The sequence below is a fragment of the Mytilus edulis genome, chromosome 13, assembly GCF_963676685.1.
Source record: "Mytilus edulis chromosome 13, xbMytEdul2.2, whole genome shotgun sequence".
NCBI classification, from domain to species: Eukaryota; Metazoa; Mollusca; class Bivalvia; order Mytilida; family Mytilidae; genus Mytilus; species Mytilus edulis.
In genome coordinates, this window is record NC_092356.1 from 54,649,260 (window position 1) to 54,659,345 (window position 10,086).

The window sequence follows — 10,086 nt, forward strand, 5'->3', positions numbered from 1 at the left end:
GAGAAAAAATCCAGGGTGTGGTTCGGCTTAGGGTTTTTTTTTTAATTTGGTCCAAAGTTGGGGTCGGACACCCTACCCCACCCTTACGGAAATGTTCATAATAAATTCTCTACAGCAACACTTTTGCTCATGCACACTAGGTGCAAACGGAAGCTTTAGACCTATGGTCTAATTGACCAGAATTCAAAGTAGGGGTATAGCATATAGTTTTGTTTTTTAGTAGAGAATAAATAATTTCCTTGCCCACCATACTTTGTGTACAAAAAATAAAGCTTTCGGCTAATCAAAAGTAAGCGGTAACCTCTGCTATAGAAAAAGAAATTTCATTAAAACAGATTTGTCCGAGTAAATAAATATTAAAGCACGAGCGCAACTTTCTATTCTTGTAACGCAGAACAATTGTAACTTTATAGGAACTATTTGACAGGATGTCGAGAATATGGAAAGCTATTTGGCACAATATCACAAAAAATATATCTGATGACAGAGTCTGACAAGCAAATGTACAAGCATTTCAATAATTTTTTATAACTATTTTCAATTGTATATACACTCAAAGCTGTTGACTATTAAAAGTAAAAGCGTGCAGCATCCTGTTTGGTATATATTGACAGCGATTATTATTGTCTTTAAATTATTGAACAGGACTAGAATTTTTTTTTTAAATTCATTAAATAGTGACTTCGATAGCTTAATTATGTATTAAAAACTGATAATATAGGGTTTATATATTAATAAAAACATTTTGAGTACGTTTGATTCTTATGCAACTTTTGGGTTCATGGACATATTCGAAAACTGGCTGCTAGCGTAGTGGCTGCTAGCGAGTGGCTGCTAGCTTGAGCCTGGTACAAGAAAGTTATTTATACTTTCAAAACGCTACACCACAAAATTTATATTTTATGTCGACGAATTAGTGTCTCTTAACCAGATTGGACTGTCTCTCATTAATCACAAGTAATATAAGTTAACATTTCCAATCCCTTCACTGTTAACATAAAATAAGATAGCACTAGAAGATACCCGCGAAGAGTTTTCAAGTTATATTTCGCGGGCAGTATGTCGACTGAGCATGGAAAGCGTATAAGACACGGATCGAAAACGGTTTTTGAAGTTGGATCTGATCCGGTGATGCGTCAACATGTGAGTGAAGCAGTACCACGAGTACCATATCTATTCTTTAAAGTAAGAACGTATGTCTGAAGTATAAACGAAGTCGTTTTTGGTTTATCCTTTCCGAATACATTACTTCTTACCGGCTGCAATTTGGGAAGACAAATTGGTGTTTCCATAGCACCGGATAAGGGTTTTAAAAATTATGGCAGTACATAAAATTGATATGATAGGAATCAACAACTGTACTGGACAATACAACAGACCACACCTGCCACCACCAACAGACTAATCCCAACCATAGATCAAGAAACAGAGACAAACAGCGACGGACAATTTACACATGGTACAAAATGATGTGGGGTTAAACCTGTTTAAAGTGCATACAGACCTCTGATGTACATACAAAGTTTCAGGAATATGCATACGAAGAGAGGTATTCGAAAATAAAAAGGGCAAAATGTTAAAATATATATCTATTTAAAAATGATTCATGATCGTCTGCGTCTTACAAAATTCACAAGAGTTAATAAATTAATTAAATTTCAATTGGTTGTTTAGGACCGTTCGGTTCTCCGTCATCAAAATCATATGATTCAATTCCCATTAACATTTTTGCTTCCTTTGTTTTAGCTATTTCTGGTAGCTCCGATAGTGCATTAGAGTTTTTTGATGATCGGGATGATTTGAAAATACATACACCTTTCGACGGCCAGTGTGTTGTATTTTCTAAATGTTCATAAGCATTGCGCTTCTTAGCTAAATCAGCTGGGGTAGTCCAAGCTGCAGGAGTCATACAAACAAATACAACATGGCGCCACCTGTCTTTATTAGGTCGTCGAAACTCCGGGCGAGAATTATCGTGAATTGTCCTTGAATCCCATAAAATTATTCCACCTTTAGGACAGGGAACTTTTGTTAGTCTGCATCCTTTTTCTTCAATATACCATTTTCTCTCTTTTTCGCTCAATTTGAAAAATTCGGTCTTTTTAGTTCTATTAATTACATACGGAAAGGTTTTCATAAAATTGTCATGCTCTTTGTGTGATTTAGCCAATACACGAAAACAGTGATCAGTTGTAAGTGTTTCCTCTAGATAAACCGCTCCTTGGTAAGCATGAAGTCCTACTCTCTGTCCTCCTTGGTCTAAGTGAAGCCAGTTCTGGTCTGGTTTTGCAAACAAATCGCTTCCTGATAATTTAAATGTACAGAATTATAATTGAACTTCTAAAAAGATGAATAAATCCAGAAAATAGTTGAACTTCAATATTTGTTACTTATAAACTGCAAAGAGTGGCTCTAATGATAAAGGTTTTTAAGACACCGTTGGTCGGACATCATATATATAAAAGGTTTAAATGTTCGTATTTAAATTCATTAATAGTGTCCATAGGCGGATCCAGAGGGGGGGGGGCTGCCCCCCCCCCCCTTTTGTGGGAAAAATTTGGTTGATTATATAGGGAATCATTGAAGCATGACTGGAGCGGGCCCCCTTTAGGTCAGTCAGCGCCCCCCCCCCCCCCCCCCCCTTTAGGAAAAGTTCTGGATCCGCCACTGGTGTCAGTACAGTATTACTATATAATATATATTTTTGAATAATTGAATGTTTTTCATTTCTCGTTTTTTATATAGATTATCTGTTGGTTTCCTGTTTGAATTGTTTTAAATCTGTTATTTAGGGCCCTTTATATGCTAGTAGCGTCCTATTCGGTGTGAGCCATGGCTCCGTGTTTAAGTCTGTACTTTGACCTAGAATGGTTTACTTTTACAAGTTGTGACTAGCATGGAGAGTTGTTTCATTGATACTCATATCAAATCTTTTATCCAACAAAAGCTACATTTTAATTTCGAATAATATCTGTTAGGTCAATACGAGTAGGAACAGCGGTTGTGGTTTTAACTATTTGCCGACAAGAATAATCGTACTACAGAAACTACAGTTGAGACAATGAACACGATTTTTTTTACATAATGTTGTATGATATTGACACAATAAACCAACAACACAAAAAAACATATACGTATATACGTAGTTGCTGACATATTGTCTTTAACGAAAGACATGTAACTATCTACCAAGGTCTTATTTGCTTTAAGTGTAAAACAGATTTTTTCAAAGAATTTCGAATGACTCGAAAATATGATATCCACAATTATAAACTTATTTAAAAATCTAAAGATTATTGGACTAAGATATGAGACAAGAACACATTACAATTGAGATATAAACTTACCTTCTTCTGGAGGACAAGACAAAGCCACCGCATCTATACTCGACAACAATTTGTCCGTTTTCCAGATCTGAGCAAATATTTCTTTCGCTTTGAGTCGTACTTGCCAGCTTGCATTAAAATGGCCAATACTGTGCCCTTGAATGAGGGATTCAAAACTGGTGAATGGTAGACCATCATTGTCGAGTTGTTTTGCCCAGTCTCTATACTCTTTACTGTAGAGATCACATTCTTCCGTACATAAAACATTTGGTATTACTACATAACCATTTTCCTCAAGTTCCTTGATGGTTCCATCTCTTAAAAATAAATGCTCTAGTACAATATCAAATACAAGAAAATTGGAAATTGCTAACAAAAAAACCAATAACATCTATTCCTAACTCAGTTTTATTGATGATGAAATATGGAACGAAACAAAAGATTTACAAGGTTTTTTTGTATATCATTTTAATACTTAACGTCATTCTATAAAAATTGATACATCAATGTTCAAGTGATTAAATGCCTTTTTTGACACGACTACATTGCAGAAAAATCGAGCTCATGAGAACCCAGAACAAAGTTGGTAAAAGTAGGTCCCATTTTTATTGCCAACCTAGTACCGTCTATTCTGTATCTTCATCCATGTCAAGAACTTGTACGTACCTCGATTAGAGAACGATGAAAAACGAACAGAATCTGCCATCGATTTGGAATCTTACGCTTTCGTGACGTCCTTGCAACTTGAGTCTGTCTTCACACCAATATATGTTGCTAATACTAATAAAGTAAACGTACAGCAAGACCAAAATGCAGCACTTTTTATAAACCAAAGTAGATCAAATGAAGTATGACTATTTAGTGTATGTTCTTGTGTACATGATTTTAAAACTAATTATATCGTTAAATATGGCAAACTAATTACGAAAAACGCAAAGAAATATTTTTACCTGTCAAACTGTATCGATGTTCCACTGGTCGCCATTTTAGTCAAAGATTGTAATACTAGAATACTTTTTAGTATTGCCTTTTATTTAAAAAAAAAAAAAGGTATAGTACCTGTGACATTAATATCCTGATTCAATGCATAATACATACAATAATCCATAAATATAACAAGTTTTTCTAAAAATAGTAATCATGGGATCAATCATATGTACACAATTTAAATGCCAAATAAGGACTATTAAACCTCACTGATCATATATATACGGTAAAGTATGGCTATATTTCTTTTCAAAATATTGCTCTATTTATAAACGTTATGGTTGACATTTCAATCTTGTGTAATATTTGTAAACACCATTAATTTGTCACACTTAACTCTGAGTTTATTTGCGAGACTACTACCGTGTTCACACTATGAAATCTAAACCGGGTCGAACCCGGGTTAGTTAATCCGAATTAATTACACCGGTTCACACTTGAAAAAGAATTACCCCACTTTGGGTTTTTCCCTTCAACAAAAATAGACACGCATGCGCAACATCTTGTAATCAGTGTCTGTGACAACAAACGAAGTGGAAACCGCTACGGTACACAGGGACTCGGTTAGCAGATAAAATTTTTGTAAATCAATGTTTTTAATTTATTTTTTATTATTTCCTGTCTATTTGCATTACTATATTAACGTATTTAACGTTGTCATCACTATTTCTTTGTTTTCTGGCAATGTGCAGTTTACTATTCATATCCATATACTGAAAAAAACATTTCTTTGTTTTCTGGCAATGTGCAGTTTACTATCCATATTCATATGATATGGCAAGAAACAACTTATCATAATGCATATTGATGAATAGACGCTCAAATTTACAACCGCGGACAGAAAGGAGGATATGGAGCAAACCCCGTTCACGGAATTGGTGGGACTGTTTAGTTCCAGGTTTTACTGATGAAGAATGATCCAAAACTTCAGAATCAACAAAGAAACATTCAACAGAAGAGTTTTTTCTCGAGCTATGGTTTTCAGAGGAGTCCTTAATTTTCGGTGGGGTTACTGCCGGGCGCCCTTCTAAAATGTCCTCAAGTTCATCATAATATCTACAAGTTCTGCCATTTCAACTCAATTTGTTGCTGTTCTTTGCATTAAAGTAGTTTCTTTTAAGAGTTGTAATTGTCTGTCTACATTCCGGTGCCGTACGAAGATACCCCAAGCCACCCATTGTTCTTATAATTGAAGAAAATACATGAGTGTTTCTTGTTGAATTGTCCAATTCTGACTGAATTTTCCCTTCTCCACACGTTAAAAGTAAAGCCTTCGTCTCCTGGTCACTCCAGGTTAGACCTCTCTTTTTTTAAGAATTATGTTCGGCATCCATGTCTATATTCTGTATTGGCAATGACAGACGGCAGAAAACGTCACGTAACGCTATGGCAACAACCCCACATTAACTCCACTTTGCGTTCACACTAGAATGTGGGGTAACTAATCCGGGTTCGCCCCACATTAACTCCACCTCAGATGAGGGGTAATTTTAATCCGGGTTCGCCCCAGTTTAACGTGTTCACACTATTGGAATTTAATCTGGATTAATTAATTCGGGTCGAACCCGGTTTAAAAATGCATAGTGTGAACGGGGTATACGTTTTCGACTACAGTGTAACGATGATTTGTATTGCTATAGTCTATACAAATCGTTGGGTGTACAGCGGAACTATTTAGACAAAAAAAATCATAATTTAACTCTCATTGAGGAGGCTTTCAACAGGCACACTAGTACCATACATGTATCATTTCACAAGAAGTCTCAAATAAGGGAAAGTGCAGATGACAGCATATATTTTTCACATTTTCAAACATATGTTAATTGAATAAAAGCAGAGATTATATTTCTCTGATAGTAGTACCAATTTCTCCTGATAAGTACTATTACAATATTTCATTTTAATGATAAAAATATTGGATTTATCGTCATTTTTATTTATGACTTAATCGTTAGAACTAGTATTTTATGATGAAGCTTCAATCCTTTTTTGTTAATATCGAAGATTTGTAACACACGTCATTAAATGTCACGTGACACGGGTAGAATATTAATATTGGGTATCCTATTGTTGTTTATTTTACATCTAATCGTTACCAAGAGTATTCAGTCAATATAAATATGAATACTCTTATTAATTCAATCTTTCAAAAGCATACATTGTATATTTTCAAAGAGATTGCAGGAAAACTTTAAAATAAGCATGAAATAAATAGTTGTGCAATACCAAAATCGTTGATCTACGTAGGTAATATTATAAAATCAAGTGAGAAAAAAAAAAAGTAAATAAATAAATGGGGTTTGCCACATCTCTGGAGTAGCAACTCTCAAATACTTTTTTATTTAACAAATAATACCTGTATGACTATTTCAATAGTTTATTTTACAATGTTATATGTAAAATACTGTATGTTGTATCAATCATATATGTTATGTGTATATGCCCCCCTGGGGACCTAATTTGGAAAATAAAATTTATCTTATCTTATCTTATCTAATATCGTACCTATTTATAGACGTTTCACAACAAATTCGTATATATTCAGAGAGGAAGCATAGAACACAGAACAGACCTCTCTAGCCTGTACCAAAATGGACAGGTAAAATTATTTTAAAAAGTGTATCTGTTCCATTAATAAAAGCAAATTAAACATTCTTTACTTCTATATATTATTTTATAATGAGACAGACAAATACATATATGAAGTATTTAATGGTTTTATTTAACCAAATACATATATGTAGAATAAGAATCTGATTTGTCAGCAATATTTAATTTATCAGTCACACAGTGACACAGGTTTTATTTAACTTTAGTATTATATTTTTAGTGTTGATATTGATATCAACGGTCAGTAATTCCAGCATTTTCTAAATACAATTCGGTTAATGTTGCGATTACTTATTATTTAACATTGTTGGATCCACGATTTTCAAAAAGGGGGAGGTGCGCACCACAATATAAAGCTACTGACTGTCAAAATTCAGTATTAATATAGTTTTGAAAAGAAAAAAAATACAATCGGCCATTATTCCTGTTCCCTAGAATTAAATTTTCTTCTCTCATTTAATTTCATTTTATGTCATAACAATAATGCATGTTCTTAAGCGAACAACATACAAACAAATTCAATACATATCGAACCGAAAACGCCGAATGACAATGCAGCAAAAACACAATCAAGAAAGTCTCAAGAATAAAGTCGAATCTACAAATATTTCCGGCAATTCCATTTTTAAAATCCTAGTTTTTACGTTTTAGCAAAGCTATTCAAAAGGAGCTAAAAGAAAATGGATTCTGTGTAGTTACAGAAGTGGTACCGGAGGCCAAGTGTGACGAATATTTGGAAACATTCCAAAAATGGTATGCAAGTGTCAAAGATGATGGACAACGCATGCGTACTTGGAAGTCTATTATAAAGACACATAGGATTGGGCACTTTGAAGCAGCATGGAAATGTCGCCTGCATAGCAAACCTGTATTTGAAAAGATATGGGGAACGGAGAAACTACTGACCAGTGTAGATGCCGTTGCACTCACACCACCTGCTGAGAAAGGTAATTAAGATTTGATAAAAATCAAAATCAAATAATCGCACCCCTATGACCGTATCAAGAGACATAGTAATAGGGGCAGTCAATTGGTATGGGAAACAGAGAAACTACTGAGTAGCTTAGATATTGCACTTACATTTTGTAAGCATACTCTACAGAAAGGTAGTTCATATTTGATACAAGTAAATAGGTACCATTAATGACAACCTCTAAAGCAAAACTATGTTGTCATACCAAATGAATTTAACCCCTCTTCTGTTGTATTTTTAACGAACATAACATACAAATAAAAAATGTAAACTTTTTTTTTCACTCAAAAAGTATGCAACTGTTAAACTGACTTAATATGCATGCTCATATTAACATAACAAGATAAAAAAAAAAAAATTTTTTATTTTTTTAAACAATTATAGATGGACAGTTCAGAGAACCTGGTGGGTGTTGGTTACATCTTGATCAGGGCATAAAAAGACTGGGAAACCATGCTTACCAAGGAGCTGTGTATGTAGAGGAGACAACGAAGAAAGACTACTGTTTCCGTGTCTTGAAAAACTCGCATGCTTACCATTCGGAATTCTTCAAGAAGTTCCCAAAAGCTGCTGACAAAACAAGAGATTATGAATTTTTCAAACTGAACAAAACTCAGCGCAAATGGTACGACGACCAAGGATGTCCGTTGACGTATGTTCCTGTTCCGAAAGGAGGCATGGTTCTTTGGGATTCTCGTACAATACATGACACAGATCCACCGGAAGTCGGACGCCCAAACGCAGATAAATGGAGATGTGTCGTGTTTGTCAGTATGACGCCTGCCTTTTGGGCTGACGAATCTTGTCATGAATTCAAGCAAGGCGTTTATAAAAAAATGCAACTTACCACCCATTGGTCATCTCAGGGACAGAAAGCTTTTATGAATTATAAACCAAAGAAACGCAAAAGTGATGGTGCTTTTATTGACGAACAGTCAATCGAAGAGCTCCCTCCGGTAGCCAAAACAAAGCAAGTAAAATTATTGATGGGCGTTGAAAAGTATGATTTTGGTGACGGTAAACCAAATGGACCACCTGCTCCAACTTGGATACCATAGACTACGGACTATATGTTGTGCCATTTCAGCTTGGCTACCATATACTATTTTTTTGTGTCATATACAGCTGAATATTGTTTATAAAATTAATATGTCATGTTTATAGAATTTTGTTTAAAACAAGCATAAAATATTTATATGCTAAAATGATACACTTATTTTGTAGCCATGTGTTCACATTTATGAACTCTTCATTGTTATACTGATCTACCTAAATGCAATGAAACACAACTTGTTTGAGTACTGTATTTTAATGTTACAACCTCACAATTCATTATTAAAATCACGTTTTTTTATCTGCATCAAAGTCCTTCAAGAGGAAACAAAAATAAAGTTTATTCTTACATAATTTATATAGGCCCCCGCCCTAATTTTACCATTGTAAAAAAACATTGCGCAATCGTTTAAGCTCATTTCTAATGCACCGCACATACATTTATTAATTTAAATCTATTAAACATGTTATGTAAAAATTAAATTATTGATACATATATATAATTGTAAATATTATGCTGACAATCATTATCTTGGTACTTTTTAATGTATGCATTGAGTTTGAGATTAATACAATGCGTTGTGTTTGTATCTTTAACATAAGAACAATAAATAAATGGGAATGTGTGTTTCGGTCACAATTAATGCTTCCGCTAACAAACAACGTTATAAAGGGTTATAAACTCAAGAACGGCAAAGATGACTCTACCCATATTCGTACTTGATCTGAGTTTTGTGGTAATAATTAAGCATTATGTATAAGTTTCATAACATTTGATTGACAAAAAAAGTAAGTTGGAGAACGGGAACGAAACATTCAGCCACTTTTAAGCTCACATGGACTGAAGGGCCAAGTGAGCTTTTCTCATCACTTGGCGTCCGTCGTCCGTCGTCGTCATCATCCGTCGTAGTTAACTTTTACAAAAATCTTCTCCTCTGAAACTACTGGGCCAAATTAAACCAAACTTGGCCACACTCATTACTAGTTAAAAAGTGTGTCCGGTGACCTGGCCAACCAACCAAGATGGCCGCCATGGCTAAAAATATAACATAGGGGTAAAATGTAGATTTTGGCTTATATCTCTGTAACCAAAGCATTTAGAGTAAATCTGACAGGAGTGAAATAGTTTATCAGGTT

At 34.4% G+C, this 10,086-nt stretch overlaps 2 protein-coding genes across 3 annotated transcripts; one reads left to right on the forward strand and one right to left on the reverse strand.

Annotated features, from left to right (window-relative positions):
* Window positions 1-1,576: 1,576 nt before the first annotated feature.
* LOC139502090 (uncharacterized) lies at window positions 1,577-4,422 on the reverse strand. The gene is made up of 3 exons (XM_071291443.1): window positions 4,277-4,422; window positions 3,348-3,643; window positions 1,577-2,304 (listed from the first exon to the last, which is right to left on the reverse strand). The coding sequence occupies exons 1-3, from the start codon at window positions 4,309-4,311 to the stop codon at window positions 1,652-1,654; spliced, it is 984 nt and encodes a 327-aa protein (XP_071147544.1). The 5' UTR covers window positions 4,312-4,422; the 3' UTR covers window positions 1,577-1,651.
* Window positions 4,423-4,466: 44 nt separating this feature from the next.
* On the forward strand, window positions 4,467-9,575 carry LOC139502091 (uncharacterized). Of its 2 annotated transcripts, XM_071291445.1 has the most exons (4): window positions 4,467-4,539; window positions 6,859-6,912; window positions 7,575-7,870; window positions 8,281-9,575. In XM_071291445.1, the coding sequence occupies exons 2-4, from the start codon at window positions 6,905-6,907 to the stop codon at window positions 8,952-8,954; spliced, it is 978 nt and encodes a 325-aa protein (XP_071147546.1). In that variant the 5' UTR covers window positions 4,467-4,539; window positions 6,859-6,904; the 3' UTR covers window positions 8,955-9,575. The 2 variants fall into 2 exon arrangements, with proteins under 2 accessions (XP_071147546.1, XP_071147545.1); XM_071291444.1 differs by lacking the exon at window positions 4,467-4,539 and having other exon boundaries at window positions 6,828-6,912.
* Window positions 9,576-10,086: the final 511 nt, after the last annotated feature.

Bases quoted from the DNA above. Each gene is read 5' to 3' on its own strand.
- LOC139502091 (XM_071291445.1), top strand. The intron at 7,871-8,280 runs GTAATTAAGATT...AAACAATTATAG, and splicing joins CACACCACCTGCTGAGAAAG to ATGGACAGTTCAGAGAACCT.
- LOC139502090 (XM_071291443.1), bottom strand. From the start codon at position 4,311: ATGGCGACCAGTGGAACATCGATACAGTTTGACAG. The intron at 3,644-4,276 runs GTAAAAATATTT...TTTATTTTTAAG, and splicing joins ACATCGATACAGTTTGACAG to AGATGGAACCATCAAGGAAC. The intron at 2,305-3,347 runs GTAAGTTTATAT...TTAAATTATCAG, and splicing joins GTCTTGTCCTCCAGAAGAAG to GAAGCGATTTGTTTGCAAAA.